This window comes from Hylobates moloch, unplaced genomic scaffold (genome assembly GCF_009828535.3).
Source record: "Hylobates moloch isolate HMO894 unplaced genomic scaffold, HMol_V3 SCAFFOLD_1, whole genome shotgun sequence".
Taxonomy (NCBI): Eukaryota; Metazoa; Chordata; class Mammalia; order Primates; family Hylobatidae; genus Hylobates; species Hylobates moloch.
Window position 1 is genome coordinate 95,371,671 of NW_026652276.1, and position 20,604 is coordinate 95,392,274.

General features: G+C 55.6%; 1 protein-coding gene across 4 annotated transcripts in view; it reads right to left on the reverse strand.

The window, feature by feature from the left end:
• The window catches only part of RADIL (Rap associating with DIL domain), an 84,929-nt gene that overhangs the window by 6,925 nt on the left and 57,400 nt on the right, over nucleotides 1–20,604 (reverse strand). For all 4 annotated transcript variants that reach the window (XM_032755780.2, XM_032755781.2, XM_058442309.1 and 1 more), the window contains 4 exons: nucleotides 13,666–13,826; nucleotides 8,523–8,635; nucleotides 7,499–7,736; nucleotides 6,371–6,543 (listed from right to left, as the gene is read on the reverse strand). In XM_032755780.2, the coding sequence (XP_032611671.1) occupies nucleotides 6,371–6,543; nucleotides 7,499–7,736; nucleotides 8,523–8,635; nucleotides 13,666–13,826 (685 nt within the window). The remainder of the gene's footprint in view (nucleotides 1–6,370; nucleotides 6,544–7,498; nucleotides 7,737–8,522; nucleotides 8,636–13,665; nucleotides 13,827–20,604) is intronic.

The window sequence follows — 20,604 nt, forward strand, 5'->3', positions numbered from 1 at the left end:
TCTCTTATTTTTATGAGGCTATAAGGGACTTTTTCACTAAGCTTCTCCCTGAATTGTCTGTTTCAAGGGTCATCAAACTAGGGCTAGCGAGGCCTATTTTTATAGGGCCCCCAAGCTAGAAATGGTTTTCACGTTTTTAAAGGGTTTGAGAAAAACAAAACAAAGGAGATGGGACAGAGACAAAAGCGGCCGCAAAGCCCGAAGTCCTCACAGCTTGGCCCTTTACAAGAAGCAGCCCGCGGCCCTGGTCTCTCCTTCCAACGCCACCGCCCCGCCGCGTCTCCTTTAGACCGCGCTCCTCCGTTCCAACACCTGCCCGCGGCGTCTCCTTTAGACGTTCTGCTCAGGATGCGGGACGCAGCGGGGGCGCTGCCCGGCCTCAGCGTGGGGTGCCCCGGCCGCTTCTGGAAGACCCTAGCGCTGTCCCCCGCCTCCCCGGGCCGTCACTGCCAACTCGGGCCTGCCCATCTCCTGCAGGGGCGCTTGGGCCTGGCTGCCAAGCTGGGCGAGAGGCCGGGGGCCCCCTTTCCAGCACGAGGTTCCTGCCCTCGGCTCGGCCTAGTTTCCCCAGCCAGGAGAACTCCTGTTTTCAACGTTCTAGAAATATCCCCGCCCAGCTGAGCAGGGGGAGGCGGAGATCCTGAGTGTCGCTGCTGCCTCCTTTCCGTGCACACAGAAAACCACACATCTGACATGCACAAACCAACAAATCTCCCCCGAGGAACACGCCTGTGTGCCCAGCCCCCAAAACAAGAACCAAAATGTGGGCAGCGGCTGCTCGGGAGCCCCCAGGCCCACCCAGGCACCATGGCAGGTCTCGCCCCACTTCCAGCCCTGCAGACACACTTCTCGAACCCGACTCCTTCAGCTCAACCTGCCCTCTTAGAAGTATTTTATATCTTAGTTTATTTATTAATTTAATTTAATTTACCTTATTTAGAGGCGGGGTCTCGCTCTGTCGCCCAGGCTGGAGTGCAGTGGCGTGATCTCGGCTCACTGCAAGCTCCATCTCCCAGGTTCCAGTGATTCATGTGTCTCAGCCTCCTGAATAGCTGCCTAATTTTTGTATTTTTACACCATGCCTGGCTAATTTTTCTATTTGTAGTAGAGATGGGGTTTCACTGTGGTGACCAGGCTGGTCTCGAACTCCTGACCTCAGGTGATCCACCCACCTCGGCCTCCCAAACTGCTGGGATTACAGGCGTCAGCCACCACGCCCGGCCTTATTTATTTTCTTTTATTATTTAATTTTATGATAGGGTCTTACTCTGTCACCCAGGCTGGAGTGCAGTGGCACGATCACAGCTCACTGCAGACCTCCTGTGCTTAAGCAATTCTCCTGCCTCAGCCTCCCGAGTAATTGGGAACACACATCACCATGCCTGGCTAATTTAAATAAATTTATGTTTGGAAAGACGATGTGGGGGTGGTCTTACTGTGTTACCCAGGCTGGTCTGGAACTCCAGGGCTCAAGTGATCCTCCTGCCTCCGCCTCCCAAAGTGCCCAGCTGACGGTTCAGGTGTGTCCGTGGCTCCCCGGAACGAGTTTGCTCAGTCACGTTGCTCTGCCGTATTTCACTGTACTGAAGAGACTGCTTTATTCATCCCTCATGTTGTTGATAAATAGAATATGGGCTTTTCCCAGTCTGGGACGGTTAAGAGTGGTGCCACTGGAAGCATCCCTAAGTGGGCCGTGGCGAGGGACCCACAGAAGCATCTCCATCGGGGAAATTGCTCAGTCGGAGCACATGCACTCGGTCAGCTTCGGCCGACGCTGCCAGACGGCTTTCCAAAGTGGCGAGCCTCATTTACAAGCTCACCAGGAACACCTGAGGGTTCAAACCACTGCACCTGCTCACCAGTGCCTGGCTTTCTTCCTTTCAACCATTCTCATGTGTTCGGTGTTTAAAACGCTGAGATTAGGCCGGGCGTGGTGGCTCACACCTGTAATCCCAGCACTTTGGGAATCTAAGGTGGGCGGATCACCTGAGGTCAGGAGTTTGTAGACCAGCCTGGTCAACATGGTGAGACTCTGTCTCTACTAAAAATACAAAAATTAGCTGGGTGCGGTGGCGCATGCCTGTAATCCCAGCTACTCAAGAGGCCGAGGCAGGAGAATTGCTTGAACTCAGGAGGTGGAAGTTGCAGTGAGCTGAGATCACACCACTGCACTCCATCCAGCCTGGATGACAGAGCGAGACTCCGTCTCAAAAAACAAAAAAAAACTGCTGAGGTTTTTGCTTTTGTTTTTTAAGGCTAGTCAAGTGAAGCAATGCGAGTGGAGAAGAAACAACAAAATCTGTAACTGGTTGTGATGAATTAGTTCTAAACACCAATACACTTGGACCAGCCTGAAATGTGGAGAGTTTGGGCTGCGTTTCTCTGATGACGTGAAGTTGTCCATCTTTCATGCATAATTCTCTTTTCTTACAGCCCCTTTTCGGGTTTTGCCATCAAGGTATTACTGGTGTTTTAAAATGAGATAGGGTTTCCTCTTTTTCTACTTTCTGGTAAGAATTTGGGTATTATTTCTTTCTTTTTTTTTGAGACGGAGTCTCAGTCACCCAGTCTGGAGTGCAGCGGCGCGATCTCGGCTCACTGCAAGCTCTGCCTCCCGGGTTCACACCATTCTCCTGCCTCAGCCTCCCAAGTAGCTAGGACTACAGGCACCTGCCACTGCACCCGACTAATTTTTTGTATTTTTAGTAGAGATGGGGTTTCACTTTGTTAGCCAGGATGATCTCGATCTCCTGACCTTGTGATCCGCCCGACTCGGCCTCCCCAAGTGTTGGGATTACAGGCGTGAGCCACCGTGCCTGGCCTATTTCTTCTTTAATGTTTAAAATAATTCACTAATGAAACCATCTGGACCTTGAATCTTCTTCAGGGGAAAGTGTTAGTCAATTTAATTTCTTTTTTTATTTGAGACAAGGTATCATTTCTGACATCCAGGCTGGAGTGCAGTGGCACAACCACAGCTCACTGAAACCTCAATCTCCTGGGCTGGAGGAATCCTCCTGCCTCAGCCTTCTAAGTAGCTGGGACCACAGGCATGCATCACCATGCCCGGCTACTTTTTCTGTCTGTATTTTTTGTAGAGATAGGGGTTCCACCATGTTGCCCAGGCTGGTCTTAATCTCACAGTCTCAAGGGGTCCTCCTGCCTCAGCCTCCCAAACTGCTGGGATTACAGGTGGGAGCTACCGCACCTGGCCTTTCAGTTACTCTAAAGCATGCAGGACCATTCAGATTTTTAACTTCCTGTTGAATCAGTTTCAATAAGTATTCTTTTTCTTATTTGTCCATTTCATCTAAATTGTCAAATTTATCAGCAAAAAGTTGGTTATGATCTCCTCTTACTACTAATTTTTAATTTTTAATGTAGAATCTGAATGATGGCCTCCTTTTTTCAGATACTAGCAATTGTGTTTTCTCCCTTATTCAACTTTCTATTTTTATTTTATTATTATTATTTTTGGGACAGTCTTGCTCTATCACCCACGATGGAGTAGAGTGGCGTGATCCCGGCTCACTGCAGCCCCCGCCTCCCAAGTTCAAGGGATTCTCCTGCCTCAGCCTCCCAAGTAGCTGAGATTACAAGCATGTGCTACCACATCCAGCTAATTTTTGTATTTTTAGTAGAGACAGGGTGTTGCCATATTGGCCAGGCTGGTCTCAAACTCCTGACCTCAAATGATCCACCTGCCTCAGCCTCCCAAAGTGCTGGGATTACAGGTGTCAGCCACGGCACCCAGCCTCTTATTCAACTTTTCAAAGAACCACCTCCTGGCTTTATTGCTTATCTCAACCCCGTATGCTTCCTAGTTCATTGATTTTTAGCTCTCATCCGTCATCTCCTCTGCTTTCCTTGGATTTGATTTGTCGTTGTCTTTCTTGCCTCATGATTGTTCATTCTCGGCCTTCCTTGTTTTCTAACATATACATATAAGGCTGTAACTTTTCCTCTTAAGACTGCTTTAACTGCAGCCCACAGGTTTGGATATTTTGTATCTTCATTGTTGCCGATGAACTTAATGCTGTGTTGGGGTTGGCAAGCTTTTGGTGAGGCTCAGATAGCCTCTGCTTGATCCTCACCCCAAGGTTCTTCTTTCTTTCTCTCTTTCTCTCTCTCTCTCTTTCATTCCTTTCTTTCTTTCTTTCTTTCCTTCCTTCTTTCTCTTTCTTTCTTTTCTCTCTCTTTCTTTCTTTTTCATAGTTGGGGTCTTCCTCTGTTGCCAAGGCTACAGTGTAGTGGTGTGATCATAGCTCACTGAAGCCTTTAATTCCTGGACTCAAATGATCCTCCTGCCTCAGCCTCCCAAGTAGCTGGTACTACAGGCGTTTGCCCCATGCCTGCCTCTCCAGTGTTTCCATTGGGGGCCTAGTGTTTACTTCCCAAGGGGTCCTGGACTCGTCATCTCTGTCTCCTCTGCACTGTGAAGCCACCACAGATTCCACTCTCCTTTTCAATGCTTTTGGTTCCGTTTTAAAGCCTCTCTCCATTGCACTCCCTGGAGATTCAGAATGTTGGCAAGTGTCTTAGGGAAAAGCCGGCCGTGCAATTCAGGCCCCTGAAGTCTCTGAGCTTGCCTCTCTCCTGTGAGATGGCCAGTGCTGTGCTGTTCCGGTTTCTGTTTCCCCACCAGTGGCCCCTGCCTGGACAAAGCCTAGATTCTCAGCCTCACACCGTCACCTGCTCCCAGGACAGCAAATGTCCCCAGGGAAAAGCAACAGGAACTTCAGGTCAGCTCTTTGTGGAGGCTCACCCTCTCCTCATCCTTCAGGAGCTCGCTCACGCCTTTCAACAGATGACTTTGTGTTTCTTTCCGGCTGTGAGGGCTGTCCTCAGTGGAACTGCAGGCTCAGCTGCTCCATCCAAGCCTCAGTGCTTGCCACAATGTCTATCAACTGTTCTTCTGTTTTAGCCCCATCTTGACATTGGTGTCCAGAGGTACCCGGTGCCACCAATTCCTGAGACTTTTGGTGGCTTCCTATAAACTGGGTTGCTTCTCAGGAGTCAGACTGTTTCTTTTTTGTAGAGATGGGGTCTCACTGTGTTGCCCAGGCTGGTCTCAAACCAATGGCCTCAAGCGATCCTCTCACCTCAGCCTCCCAAAGCACTGGGAGGACAGGCATGAGCCACTGTGCCTGGCCGAGTCAGCTTTCTTCAATCTGCTAAGGCAGTTGCTCTTCACCCATCTGCTTTCTGCCTTCCAAAATCGCATTGCTTTTGCCTCCTCTACGACTTTGTCCTCATGGGTTTGTGGCATTAAAAAGCATTGCTTTACTTCTGTTTAGTGATACCATAGGAGAAGCAAACTAAATTCATGTGTTCAATCTGCCACACGTAGGATCCAGACAGCCTCATTTTACGAATTTTCTATAGTCAATAAAAATGCTTCACTTTTTTGTTGTTGTTTTTTTGAGACAGCGCCTCACTTTGTCGCTCAAGCTGGAGTGCAGTGGCGTGATCTCGGCTCACTGCAACCTCTGCCTCCCGGGTTCAAGCGATTCTCCCTGTGGCCACTCTCACCGTCACCCTACAGCATGTTCAGCATTTTCCAGGCAGGAGAGGAAACTATCGGTCTATTTCCATTAACTACCTGTGACAACTGTGTTGGGAAGGGGGTGCTCAGCGGCCGAGTGTGTTGGGAGCGGGGTGGTGAGCGGCGAGGGAGGCGGGGAGGGGCATGTCGGTTTCCCATTGCCGTTGTGACAAATGCCCACACGCCTGGCAGTCATGGCCACACAGCGCACACTCTCACAGCTCCGTGGCTCCGCAGCTCAGCAGGGTCTCATGGAGCTGACAGCAAGATGAAGGCTCCAGGGGAGGATCCGTCTCCCTGCTCTTCCGGTTGCTGCCAGAATTCAGTTCCTGTGGTTGTAGGACTGGGGTCCCATTTCCAGACTGGCTGTCAGCTGGGGCCACTCCAGCTTCTAGAGGCCATCTCACTCCTGGGCTCCTGGCCCCTCCTCAGCCTCAGAGCCACATCCCCTCTTCTTCCATTTCTCTCTGACCCACCCTTCTGGACTTGTCTGAGTGGACTGGGCCACCCAGATTACCCAGGTCATCTCCAAATCTCAAGGTCCTTAATCGTAGCCACACGTACAGAGGCTTCTTTGCCATGTGGGGTAATACGGTCACGGGGTAACATGATCACGGGTCTCAGACATCTTTGGGCCATTATCCTGCCTACCGCAGGTGGACACAGCCATGGAATGGAAGCAACTTTGCTAATTACCTACAGAAGCTTTGAGCTTTCCAGCCCAGAAGCCCTGTCTTGGCCCCCAGGCTTGGTTTGTGAGCCAGGGACCCACAGCATGTGGCCCCACCCCTCCCTGCACTCGCCGCCTCCCATGCGCACCCCTACCTGGATGAGCTGGGCCCTGGGCGTGGCCAGCAGGTTGAGGGTGCAGGAGAGCTTCCGGAAGAAGTGCTCTCCGGCCGCCCCGAAGCCGGCGCTCCGCATCCACTCCAGGAGCTGCTGCAGGCGGGCGCAGGCCTGGACGCCTCTGGGCCAGTGGAAGCAGCTCAGGGAGGGGCCTGTGGAGGGAAGGAGGGAGGGTGATGCCTGGGCTGCCCTCCCGGGGGGACACAGACATGGGCCTGTCCCCAGAGCCTGTCCTTCCCGGCTCTGGGCCACTGAGGACATCGCAGCTCGATGACAGGCAGGAGACTTTCCCTTAGTTTTCAAGGCAACTGACCAGCCTTGAACCCCTCTCCGGAGCAGGGGTGCAGTGGGAGGTGAACGTAGCCGGGCAGGGTGGGCTGTGACTGCCACTGACTCCACAGTGCAGCCCCTGGCTGGGACCCTCTCCCACCCCCACACACATGTGCCAGGGGCCTGCCCCCACCTGGGTCTCCCCCTGCCCCCCAGTGACACTAGCTGGGAGTGACCAGTATTCCTGAGCCTCGTGCCCCCCAGTGGCCCTGGCTGGGAGTGACCAGTATTCCTGAGCCTCGTGCCCCACAGTGGCCCTGGCTGGGACCCTCTCCCGCTCCCATACACATGTGCTGGGGGCCTGCCCCCACCTGGGTCTCCCCATGCCCCCCAGTGGCCCTGGCTGGGAGTGGCCAGTGCTCCTGAGCCCCGCAGGTGATGGGGGAAGTCGCTCCACAAGGCAGGGTCCAAGGCCAGAGTCTGCGGCTGCACAGACCTGGGTTCCATCCTGGCTCTGACATGTCCACCGGGCAGTTCTGGGACAGTCCGGTGATGCCCCGAGCCCGTTCCCTCCCTGTCACGGGGAAGGGGCCCAGTGCAGACCTCTCGGCTGTGGCTTCTCTGAAACGCCGATGGGACCCTGGCTCCTACGGGATGCGCTGTGGTGATCTGTCCCCACTCACTCTGGCCTCTCACCCCTCAGGGACACCAGATGCTCAGGGAGCAGGAGCCCGAAAACGGCAGAGCCACGCCCAGGAGCTGGCGAGGGAGGCGCCAGCAGCCGTCACGTCCAGGAATGTGAGCCTCCGACCCCTCAACCCCGCAGGAGGCCCTCACCCCTGTCGAGGAGTTGGTTGAGGAGCAGTGTCCCGGAGAAGAAGAAGAGGTAGGCGAGCATCTGCGAGGCCACCTCGGGGTGCACCTGCAGCTGCCGCAGGAGGTCCAGGGCTGCCTGGTACACAGACACCACGCGGCGCAGCTCCTCGGGCAGTTCAGGGGCCGAGGACCAGCTCTCACGGCGCTCCGTCTGGAACGGCGGGCACTCCAGGAGTGCCGGGAGGCAGATGTACAGGGACTGGCGGGGGCGAGAGGAGAACAGCAACCAGCATTTCCAGGAGCACTGGTGGCCGAACAGCGGGGCCTGACCCAGAGAGCTCCCCACCCACGCACTGCTCGCAGGGACCCGGCCTCGGAAGCTTCCTGCTGGACAGGCCATGGCTTTGCAAACGTCCAGTGTGGGGTGTGGGGCCACAGGAGCTGCCTCCCGGGGCTGCTGGGAGCAGAGGTGGGGTGCAGGGGGGTCGGGGGATCTGCTCCTGTCGGAGGCACAGATGAACTCAGAAGGCGCACAGAGGTGGCACCTGGGGGGATGGGCTCCAGCAAAGGGGCTGGAGACACCCATGGGTAATGATAGGAGAGCCACCACTCCCCCAGAAAGTGGCTCACTGCACCCCCGATGTACCCCAAGCTGGCCAGGGCCACAGGGGTACCGACGGCAGCACCTCTGGCACCCGTGGGTCCAGGGTGACAACAGGGCCACGTCCCTTGTGCCCCATGCTGGGGCCTCCCCCACCTCATCCCTGACCTTCGAAATACTGGCAGGAAGGGGGTGTTTCAAGGCGAGGGAAAGAGGGAGCCGGGATGGTTCTAGGGTTTCTGTGCGACCTGAGGAGGAGAGGGTGTGGGGGGTGCAGCTGGGCCTGTGCAGAACCTGCAGCCACTGCTCCCTGGTGAAGTGGAGCTTGTCATGGTCCCCTCCCTCAGCCCCCCAGAAGGCTCCTAGGAGAGCCACAGGCACAAGCTTGGGCCCCACTTGGTCCCAGGAGCTGCCTGAGTGCAGAAGCAGTGCCCGTCTGTGCACCTTGGAGACGTAGTAGACGCACTGCTGGAAGGCGTACAGCACCACCTCCTCCAGCACCGCCATGGCCTCCTCGCTGGCCGTCAGCGTGCAGGAGAACAGCGACTCCTTCGAGCCTGCGGGGAGACAGCCACACCGATGGTCACAACGGGCACAGCATTCAGGAACGCAGCAACTCAGCCAGCTGCCAGCTCTTTCCCTGCCGCAGGCACCGCCCACGCGCCCATCTGGGGTCCAGACGCGATAAACCAGCCGAGGGACTCTGGGCCCTGGCTGGGACGAGCGCAGCAAACCTGCTGCCGCCCTTACCTGGGGAGGGGAACGCTGGGGAGGGGCAGGAGGGGTCCAGACACCCAACGTCTCAACGCCCAGCCCAGCCCAAGCGCTCATTCACTCCCACGTTCTGGGTAAGTTTTCTGTTACAACCAACTGCACCCAACATAGCAGGTCCTAACTGCCTCCCCACAGGTCGCCTCTCACTTGTGACACGGGTCACAGGACTCTGGCAGCAGCCCCCGAGTGGCTGCCACTCTGTGGAATCATAACAGTCTTTTGGGAAGAAAAAGCCCAAATCACCTATTTCACCCCCACTCCCGGGTGTCAGCCGGGGCAGCTGGAGCTGAGGCTGGGGGGAGCTGCCCACAGAGTGGTTCCTGCCCTCTGGGTGGGGACTCTTGTGAAGGTGAGAGGCCCCCGACAGGGTGGAGCCTTCCCCGGGGGCTTCCAGAAAGTGAGGGGGTATGTGGTGGTCTCAGTGACTGGGGGTCCCATCAGCACCCGGGGAAGGGGCCAGGACCCTGGGCGTCCCGCCTTTGGGCGCCTTCATTCTCTCCCGGGACTGTGGGCGGCCGACCACGGCGGTGTTCCCAGTGTAGCCAAGTAGGTGGCCACAGCTCCCCTCCTCTCCCTCCTGTGGGGCCTTCTTCCAGGAGGGGCAGAGGGGCCGCACTGTGGGGGCTGCCTGTCCAGGCCGCCTGCCAGGGCTGCGTGGGCGGCGCCTGGTGAGCCAGGCCAACACTCACCCCGACGCAGGCCTCCCAGGAGCACAGGCCCTGGGCTGCCCCTCTGCCGGGCAGACTACACTGGAGGCCGGCCCACTCATGGCCAGGACAGTGCTGCGCCAAGCCCCTGTCACTTTCGCTCTGCAGCTCCTGGTGCTCCTCCTTCAGGGGCTTGGGGCTGCCTGGCCCCCACCCACCAAGCCCGCTCCCCAAGAACCTGTGAGACCCCCCCAGTGCCTGCCCCACAGGGTCACATCTGGGACCCAGGCAGGGCAGCGGGAGGGACCCCGGGGTCCGGGGCAGTGAGGGGCTCTTGGGCTCTGCCAACCTCAACACTGCGCCCAGAAGCCTCCAGGCCTGTGGAGACACACAAGGTGGCCTGACGGCGCCCACAGCGAATGCCGGCCAAGGATATTCACAGCCACGGCAGGCAGGTCAGGAGGCTGAGCTCTGTCCTGTCCACCTGTCCTGGTGCCCTGACCCTGGCTGCCTCAGGCTGCCAGGTCTGAGAACCCAGCCCCACATCACTCCCTGGGCAAGGGCAGGGCGCTGGTGGGAAGAGGGAAACGGGGCATGGGAATGACAGGAGAAGGTGGCAGGGACTGTGCTGAACGAAACCACAGAGCAGCCTCCAGCCACCCGCCACGGGCCTGAGACTCCATTTCTTCTTTTATTTAATTTTTGGTAGAGATGGGATCTCACTATGTTGCCCAGGCTGGTCTGGAACTCCTGGGCTCAGGCAATCTACCCGCCTTGGCCTCCCAAAGTGCTGGGATTACAGGCATGCACCCCTGCACCCAGCCCTGAGACTCCATTTTTTTCTCTTTTTTTTTTTTTTTTTTTTTTTTTTAAAGACAGAGTCTCACTCTGTCGCCCAGGCTGGAGTGCACTGACACAATCCCAGCTCACTGCAGCCTCAGCTTTCCAGGTTCAAGCGATTCTCCTGACTCAGCCTCCCAAGTAGCTGGGACTACAGGAGCACGCCACCACACCCGGCTAATTTTTGTATTTTTAGTAGAGACGGGGTTTCACCATGTTGGCCAGGCTGGTCTCAAACTCCTGACCTCAAGTGATCTGCCTGCCTTGGCCTCCCGAAGTGCGGGGAGGACAGGTGTGAGCCCGGCCCTGAGACTCCATTTCTAAACCCCCAGAGACGCCTCTCCCTGTGGTACCAGGGCTGGTGGGGATTTCTGAGGATTTCTGATGCCCACAAGCCATTAAGAAGACACACCAGCCGGCTGCCCCTGCCCTGCCCTGAAACTCCAGGACCCCTGAGGAAGCTGCCCTGTCCCTAAAGAAGAAGGTGCTGAGCCTCAGCCATGAAGAGAATCCGAGACACACGCGATGGTGTGAGGCGGCGCGGGAGGGGCCTGGGTCAGAGCTTTGGACAAAACAGTGTTTGGGGAATGACAACAGCCACGTGATCCGCTCTCGGGACGTGACAGCCCTGCTCTCCGAATTCTTTCCTGCAGAGGGTCAGGAGGCTGACAGGGCTCTCCCCCTCCGGCCCCTGCTAGGGGCTGTTTCCCACTCTGTTCCCTGGCGCCTGCCTGGCCCTCCACACCCGGAGCCTGCAGGCATCCCTGGGCCCCGACTCCCATCGCCGGGCCAAACACTACTCAGGCCCCTGACCAAAAATAACTTCCTCCCAAGACCAAAGGCAGCAGCTCCATCAGCCCGGAGCAATTTTTCCCATGAAGAGCAGCCAGCACGGGGCCCACATGGGACCCAGCTGCCTGCGGCCACCAAACCCAGGCAGCCACAAAGCCAGGTGGAAAGTCAGCCGAGGACTCGCCAGGAACACGGAGCCCAAAAGTCACAGGTCCCTGAGCTGACTCTTTCTGTGGGGGCTGGAACAAAAGAGGCTCCTAAGCTGGCCCGGTCCCCCGTCACACGGAAGGACCAAGTGCACTGCAAGGTCAGCGAGGGTCACCCTTGGCCGGCCGCAACCCCGGAGTTGCCTCCATCCCAGGGCCACCTGCCGGCTGCAACTCCAGCCCTGGAGGATGGCAGAGTCAGGTCTGCAGGGAGAGGCGACGGGCGCTGCAGTCCCGGGAGCCCAGGATCCCCAGGTGAGGGCTGCAGCCAGGCAGCTGGAGGTGGGAAACTTGCGTGGAGACTTAGGGACCCACAGTCGTTTACGTCACTTTCCAGGAAAAAGCCAGAGGAAAGGTCTACCCTAGGCCCAGGCCCCATGGACAGGCAGGGGCTGCCCCATCACGTGGGGGGCAAGGGCACAGGCCAGAGGCCCAGATGCCCACCGAGGCCAGAAGGGGTTGACACTACCCCCACATATTCAAGGCAGCCCCGATTCCCAGACTGGGGAGCCCCTGGCAGGTCCCCACATCCCCTTCCCCGTGAAGGAGTGGAGAAGGAAACAATGGGAAGGAACTGTGGCCGGCAGGAAGGAACTCGGACAGATCCCAGACGGCTCTGCCTCCCCCAGGAGCGGGGGCCCCACCCCACAACCTCATGGCCAGGGCCAGCCGGGCCTCCTCCACGCACGCTCAGTCCAGCCTGGTCTCTGCAGCCCAGCCCCCGCCCAGAGGCCGAGGACTGGGCCCCAGCGCACTGTGGGAGCCTGTCCCACCACCGGGTCACTGCGCAGATGCCCCGCCACCTCCCTCTCACCACCGAGAGCCCCTCCTCTCAGGAAACCTGCCCCTAAGGCATGGGGGGGGACACAGCAGGGTCCCAGTGCCCCCAACACAGCCTGGCCAGGACCTCGCCTGGCCTTGTGTCCTCCGGGCTGTCTCAGATGCAGCCACAGCCACAGCCCCCTCCCAGGGATGGGGACACAGCTGAGTACACAGAGACCCCACAGCATCTGGTAGACTGAGCCCGTGGGAACGCCCATCCCTGCACACCGGGCCTGGGCCTCCCTCGCAGCTCAGAAACACAGCCTGGGGCAGCTCCGAACATGCCACTCACTGACCTGGGTCCTCCAGAGGCTGGAGCACCACACCACGGCCACTCAGGACTCTCTGGCACTGGGCCCACCTGACAGCCCACCCCACAGATGTGAAGGCAGTGGGTGGACAGCAAGGCCGTGGAGGACAGAACCAAGGCTGCCCATGAGAGGATCTGGCCCCCAGTCCCCTGGGCCTGCTTCTCACTTCCACAGTACGGTGGCGCAGTCCTGCTGCCCCACCTGGCTCCATTCCAGGCCCCACACAGTCCTTAGCAGACACACTAGCTGAAATCCTACCCCAGCTTCCGGGCCCGGCCCCATGCCACCTTCCTCACGAAGCCCCCTAGACTGCCCCGCTGGGATCCCTCTCCGTTAGTATTTTCAGAACACTTCCTACTGCATTTCAGAAATACTGAAATGTTGGCCAGGCACGGTGGCTCATGCCTGTAATCCCAGCACTTTGGGAGGCTGAGGCGGGGCAGATCAGGAGTTCGAGACCAGCCTGGCAAACATGGTGAAACCCCATGTCTACCAAAAATACAAAAACTAGCCGGGCGAGGTGGCGTGCTCCTGTAATCCCAGGTACTCAGGAGGCTGAGGCACGAGAATCGCTTGAACCTGGGAGGCGGAGCTTGCAGTGAGCCAAGGTCGCACCATTGCACTCCAGCCTGGGTGACAGAGCGAGACTCCGTCTCAAAAAAAAGAAAAAGAAATCCTGAAATGTATATTTCCCACATCTTAATCTGTGAAACCGACATAATCTACAATTTCACAACAATGACTGGCAACATCTTTCCTTCTCGAATAACGGTGCGTCTCAGAATGGGTGTCGGTCTCATGGCTGACGCTCTCTCTACCTCCCCTTACAGTTGGTTCACGGTGGCATCTGTGTCTCCCCTACTGAGTGACCTGTGTACCCCCCGGGCCCTCCTGCAAGCAGAAGAGTGGGGCTGTGGTCAAGGGGACGCCACCGCACGGAGCACACGGGATGATGGGGACAGACTGAGCGCCAAGGCGCTGTGGGGGGAGGTGCCAGACTGGCCCATGCCACCAGCACCAGCCTCACAGGCCGTCCCTGCGCAGCTGACACACGGCAGCCCAGGGGCTGAGGAAGCCCCCGGCATGAATCCATCCCTGCTATCATGGCCAACTCGGTCCCGAGGACGGCGAGGAGGTGCCACACTCCCCTGCCTGGGGTGGCAGCGAGGGGAACGGGGGGCAGCGCCAGCCGTACCTGTGACGTCCAGCTGCTCCTCCATGCTCTGCATGTAGAGTGGGCATTTCTGCTGGATAAAGTACAGGAGCTCGATGGAGTTAGACATCCAGAAAAGAATGGGCTGCAAGTCTGGAACCAGATCAGCCATGGCACAGCTGGCCAGCGAGATGGGCTCCTGGCTACCAAGACAGAAAGACTAAGAGTTACGCGGGGACCCGACACCCAGGAGGCTGAATCTACCACTCTTTCTACGTAAGGACGTGCATTTTCACGGGACGCTGACAACAACTGCAACCGTCAACCTGACACTGCTGGGCGGGGACATTTAACAATACGTGTACCCGCCTGGCACCCGCCCACAACACCCGACAGCCAGAGGCCCCTACAAACCTAGCAGGGAGACAGTCGGGCGCCACAGCCATTGGTAACAAACCTTGGTAAATAAATGGCTTGCATGTCTTCTCTTTTGGAATGAGATCATAAAGTGGCTGTGAATGCTGAGAGAGAATGTGTGCCAATATGTGTGTGTGCACACGTATGTGTGCATGGGGGTGGGGGCTGGTCCATGGCTTTTAGAACAAGAAATGTCAGTTCCATTATATTATGGGAGGTGCACAAAGGCAAAATGAAATGCTACTTTATTTATTTATTTTTATTTATTTTTTTTTTTTTTTGAGACGGAGTCTCGCTCTGTCACCCAGGCTGGAGTGCAGTGGCGCGATCTCGGCTCACTGCAAGCTCCACCTCCCGGGTTCACGCCATTCTCCTGCCTCAACCTCTTCGAGTAGCTGGGACTACAGGCGCCCGCCACTATGCCCGGCTAATTTTTTGTATTTTTAGTAGAGACGGGGTTTCACCATGGTCTTGATCTCCTGACCTGGTGATCCGCCCACCTCGGCCTCCCTAAGTGCTGGGATTACAAGTGTGAGCCACCGCGCCCGGCCTGAAATGCTACTTTATTAAAGCAGGAAGTCAGAAAATCACGTGTAAAGTCCATGAATCGCGGGGCAGCCGGCAAAGCATGCGATTTGAAGACTCAGAGGCAATCGTTAGAAACTCAAACTGAGGCTAGGTGTGGTGGCTCACGCCTGTAATCTCAGCACTTTGGAAGGCCGAGGCAGGTGGATCACCTGAGGTCAGGAGTTCGAGACCAGCATGGCCAACATGGTGAAACCCCATCTCTTCTAAAAATACAAACATTAGTCGGGCATGGTGGTGGGCATCTGTAATCCCAGCTACTCAGAATGCTGAGGCAGGAAAATCGCTTGAATCCAGGAGGCCTCCCAAGTAGCTGGGACTACAGGCATGCACTGCCATCCCTGGCTAATTATTTAAAAGCATTTTTTTTTTAGAGATGGGGTCTTGCTATGTTGCCCAGACTGCTCTTGAACTCCTAGCCTTAAGCAATCCTCTTGCTTTGGCCTCCTAAAGTGCTGAGATTATAGGCATGAGCCACCATGCCTGGCCCTGATTCTGTATCCATGGGGTTCGTTGTTACTCTGAGTAACAAAAGCAGAAGTAGCTCAGGCCCCTCCCTGGCCAGCCCAATGCAGGTAGGGTTGGGGAGCGCCCTTCCCTCCCAGACCTGCTGCCTTCCGGCTCAGTGCTCCCTTTTCAGGGGATGACGGCAAAATCAGGGCTGCCTCCTCCCTCAGCGGCAGCCTCCACCGTCAGGTTGGCTTCCAAGCTCAGAGCTCCCAAACCCTTTCTCCCGCATCTCTGGCACCAGCTGCAGGATGCGTCTGTCTGGTGTGACTTGACACTGCCTTCTAGTGTCCTCAGCCAGCCTCTTGGAATGCCTGAGGGGTGGATACGGCGAGGCTGTGCTGAGGTGCCTGGGTAATTCCTCATTTAAAATGCCAACCACACGTCTTTCTCACAGGTTTCTCATCTGGTCCATGCACCAGCTCAGCATTAAGCCCCCGGACAGGCTGCCTGGGACGCCCCGGGGTCCTAGCAGCTCAGAGGACGCATTCATCCCTAAGCCTCCATAATCGCGCCTGGCGGACACAAATAGCCGTGTGCCCCTGAGCAGTGAGCAGAAGGGATCCTTTTGCAAACAGATCAAATCACGCAGATCTGACTTGGCTCGGCCTGGGGTGTGGAGGGTGGCCCTGCTGCCTGGCCCGTGGCTGGCCCAGGTACCCCTTGTCACCTGTCTCCCTTACTGGGGGGATTCTAAGGGGTGAGCCAGGCAGCTGCCACTCTGCTGGCTGCAGGGCATGGTGCCAGCCCAGTGCCTGACCCCAGGCCTAGGGCAGAGCCAGGCTCAAGGCTGGATGGCCGTCAGAGTGACCATCGCACGCACAGTCCCAGGTGTGTGGACCCGGCCTGGGGTCCTTTGAAAGGTGCCAAGCCCACAGGAAATGCCACCAGGACCTTAAGGCAGCCAGTTTGTGAGGGCATCTGGGAAGGGCTGAGGCCCTGTTTTCCTCCCTGTTCTTTCCCCAGCTGGGCAGCCAAGTGGGGCTGGGGGAGGAAGCCCAGGCTGCGTCCCAGATTCTCCTCGGTGCTCAAAGTGTTGCTTGCTCTCTCTGACGTCACTTCACTTTTGTCCACAAACAATGTTGACCTCTCTCGCATGCACACACCCGGGGAGGGAAGAAACTAGCCTGAGACCATCTCTCCTGTTTTTGGAGGTTAAGCAGGTCTGCTGCCTGCTCGTGTATGTGGCACAGCTCAAAGTCCTGCTCCTTTTTGCCCATTCTGGACGCTGGCTTGAAGGACACGCATGTCTGCAGATGGGCAGAAGGAGCTTTTTATGCAGTTAAAGAAGGATTCGCTGGGCTCTTCGGAGACTAATTCCATCTTGTTTTCAACATTTGCTGCCCTTCTCAATTTCACCGGAAGCCAGAGGGTAGACAGGCCTCTCCCGGGAAACAAGTGACCAGGCTTTGCAACTGGAGTTTCGGGATCAGACTCAGGCCACGTTGGCGCTGAACACCCCCACCTGCCAATCTGCGGCCACGTGAGTGGGGGCCCAGGGAATGATGAAGATCCAGCCCATCCCACCCAGGCCTGTGTGGACGGAGGAGCAGGTCTGGTGGAAAAAGGAAAACGCATGTTGTTCTAGAAGAGGGCAGAGGGGAAGGGCACTCGGGCGGGGACAGCACAGCCGGACAAGAGGAACGGGCGCAGCTGGCTGGGGTAGTGCTAGAAGAGGGCAGAGCGGAAGGGCACTCAGCAGGGGCAGCAACGGCCCAGCAGGAGGAACGGGCGCAGCTGGCTGGGGCAGGCTGGTCAGGGTGCAGGTATCTCCTGCGGGTGGAGGGAGGTACTGGAGTCCCACTCCTGGGAACCAAGGTGATGGAAACACTTGCAGGGCCCACATGGAGCACAGAGACCAGAGCGTGGGCCGCCGGCCACAGCCTATGCATGCCTGTCACGTCCATCAGGAGAGGACCAGGGAACAGCATGCCCCAAAATGTGGGTCAGCCACATCCACCCACCCGGAGAGGTCATGAGTGAGAAAGCAAACCACAGACAGCTCAGCCAGCGCCATCACACCCGGGAAGAAAGGAAGAAAGAAAAAAAAAAGGAAAGAGAGAGAAAGAAAAAAACTGGGCGTGGTTGCTTACATCTGTAATCCCAGCACTTTGGGAGGCCAAGGTGGGCAGATTACAAAGGTCAGGAGTTCAAGACCAGCCTGGCCAACATGGTGAAACCCCATCTCTACTAAAAATACAAAAATTAGCTGGGCGTGGTGGCACGTTCCTGTTATTTCAGCTACTTGGGAGGCTGAGGCAGAAGAATTTCTTGAACCAGGACCCGGGAGGTGGAGGTTGCAGTGAGCCGAGATTGCGCCACTGCACTCCAGCCTAGGTGACAGAGCGAGACCGTCTCAAAAAAAAGAAGGGAAATGAAATGGTGAATATGTTGCAGGAAACTGTTAAAGGTGCCCTTTGGGGGCCAGGTGCGGTGGCTCAAATCTGTAATTGCAGCACTTTGGGAGGCTGAAGCGAGAGGATCGCTTGGGTCTTGTCTCTACAAAAAAAATCAAAAAATTAGCCAGGGCATGGTGGTAGGTGGGACATGCCTGTAGTCCCAGCTACTTGGGAGGCTGAGGCAGGAGGATCACTTGAGCCCAGGAGGTTGAGGCTGCAGTGAGCTGTGACTGCACCACTGCACTCCAGCCTGGGCAACAGAGTGAGACACTGTCTCAAAAAATAATAATTAATTAAATTAAATGAAGTAAAAACAAAGAATGATTTGAGACACAGTAGTGTTAAAAGCAAGCTGAAGCTGGAATAATGTCAGCAATAAAATGAAAGCCCGGAAGTGAGGATGGGGGTCGAAGCATCCTAAGATCTAGTGTTCCACAAAAGGATGAAGATATTAATATTTTCAGAATTACTTTGAAACTAATAAAGAAGGAAAAGGGGAGTTTTTAAAAATCCAGTCAGAAGCCAGTTGCGATGGCTCACACCTGTAATCCCAGCACTTTGGGAGGCTGAGGCGGGTGGATCATGTGAGGTCAGGAGTTCAAGACCAGCCTGGCCAATATGGTGAACCCCCGTCTCTACTAAAAATACAAAAATTAGCCGGGTGTGGTGGCGCGTGCCTGTAATCCTAGCTACTATGGAGGCTGAGGCATGAGAATCACTTGAACCTGGGGGGCAGAGGTTGCAGTGAGCTGAGATCGAGCCACTATACTCCAGCCTGGGCAACAGAGCGAGACTCCATCTCAAAAAAAAAAAAATCCAATCAGATAGGAAAGTATAAAAATTAAAGGCAAAACACACAGAAAATAGTGCGGAACAGATGGTAAAAATGTGTCCAAAGACATCAGGAATGGCAATAAACCTAAATAGATTCGACTTGCCCATTAACAAAGATAAGTCAGGTGAATAAACAATGGCTTTCAAAACATAAAAGGACACAGAAAGGGTGAATGTAAACTTTCCCCGGTCCCATGTACGGGCATGGAAAAACGGATGAGGCAAATAGTAAACCAGTGAAAGGGGATGTGGTACTCACCCCAGGGAAAGAAAGATTCTAGGGCAATAAGAATCATCAGGACAGGCCAGGAGCGTGGCTCACGCCTGTCATCCCAGCACTTTGGGAGGCCAAGGTGGCAGATTGCTTGAGGTCAGGAGTTCAAGACAAGCCTGGTCAACATGGTGAAACCCTGTCTTTACTGAAAATACAAAAATTAGCCGGGCATGGTGGCAGGCGCCTGTAATCCCAGCTACTCAGGAGGCTGAGGCAGGAGAATCGCTTGAACCCGGGAGGCGGAGGCTGCAGTGAAATGTGATCGCACCACTGCATTCTAGCGTGGGCGACAGAGCGAGACTGTCTCAAAAAAAAAAAAAAAAAAGGGCTGGGCACAGTGGCTCATGCCTGTAATCCCAGCACTTTGGGAGGCCAAGGTGGGCAGGTCACCAGAGGTCAGGAGATGAAGACCATCCTGGCTAACACAGTGAAACCCCGTCTCTACTAAAAATACAAAAAATTAGCTGGGCATGGTGGCAAGCGCCTGTAGTCCCAGCTACTCAGGAAGCTGAGGCAGGGGAATGGCGTGAACCCGGGAGGCGGAGGTTGCAGTGAGCAGAGATCGTGCCACTGCACTCCAGCCTGGGGGACAGGGCGAGTCTCCATCTCAAAAAAGAACAAAAAGAAATAAAAAAGTAAACCAATCTTCATTAAAGAAAGGGATTCAGCCAACACGGGCCTCCCTCCCCGAGGAATCTGGCCCAGATGTTCTTCCAGCAAACCTGCAGGGCCAGCCCTCACCTCATACAAACTGATCCGTAGAACTCAGAAATGCAGAAAGCTCCCCAATTCATGTTCTGTGAACCTTGTTACTAAAATCAGACAAGGACAATGCAAAAAAAAAAAAAAAAATGTAGACCAATTTTACCGATAAATTCAGATGCGAAAATGCTAATTAAAAGATCAACAGTCAACATCACTAATTCTCAGGAAGATGCCAATCAAAACCACAACGAGACACCACCTCACTCCTGTTAGAATGGTTATTATCAAAACAATGACAGATCACAGGTGTTCGAAAGGACTGCACGCTGTTGGTGGGGATACAAATTAGTATAGCCTTTACAGAAAACAGTATGGAGGCTCCTCAAAATATTAAAAATATAGGCTGGGTGCAGTGGCTTACGCCTGTAATCCCAACACTTTGGGAGGCTGAGGCGGGAGGACTGCTTGAGCTCAGGAGTTCGAGACCAGCCTGGGCCAACATAGTGAAATTCCATCTCTACAAAAAACACAAAAATTAGCCGAGCGTGGTGGCACGCACCTATAGTCCCAGCTGCTTGAAAGCTGAGGAGCGGGAATCGCTTCAGCCCAGGAGGTGGAGGTTGCGCCAAGCCGAGGTTGCGCCAATGCCCTCCAGCCTGGGTGACAGAATGAGACCCTGTCTCAAAAAAAAAGAAAACCTAGGAACGTAGCACTCCACGTTAACAGATTAGAGGGGGAATATATGATGATCACAGATGCAGAAAATGATTTAGTCAAATTCAGTGGTCATTCGCAATTTGAAACACAGAACACAAAGATTTGAGGCAAACAGGGCAAACAAAATGTTAGTCATATTAAATCCCAAATCATCATCATCATAACGTCAGTTTCAGGTGTGGGTTCACGGGTGAGTGACGGATTCTGTACTGTTCTGTGTTTTGGAAGTGATTCATTATTTTACAAAGGAAAAAGGAAAAGGCCCCTAGGCATGCATGAGGGATGGAAACAGGGCTGTTTTTAGGCCCTAACGAGGACGGTTCTGGAACGCCCAGCACGAGCGCGCAACGATGACGGTTCCGGAATGCACAGCAGGAGCCCACAGCTGCAGCAGGGAGGGCCCGGGCCTTCCCATCAACGAGGAAGCTGGGTCCACCCAGAGCTGCGCTTCAGACTGCAGGCTGCCTAGCAAACAGGCGCTGGGGTGGAAGGTTCCAGTCCTCCCTGCACCTCAGCACTTAGGAGGATGAGGGCTGGGTACAC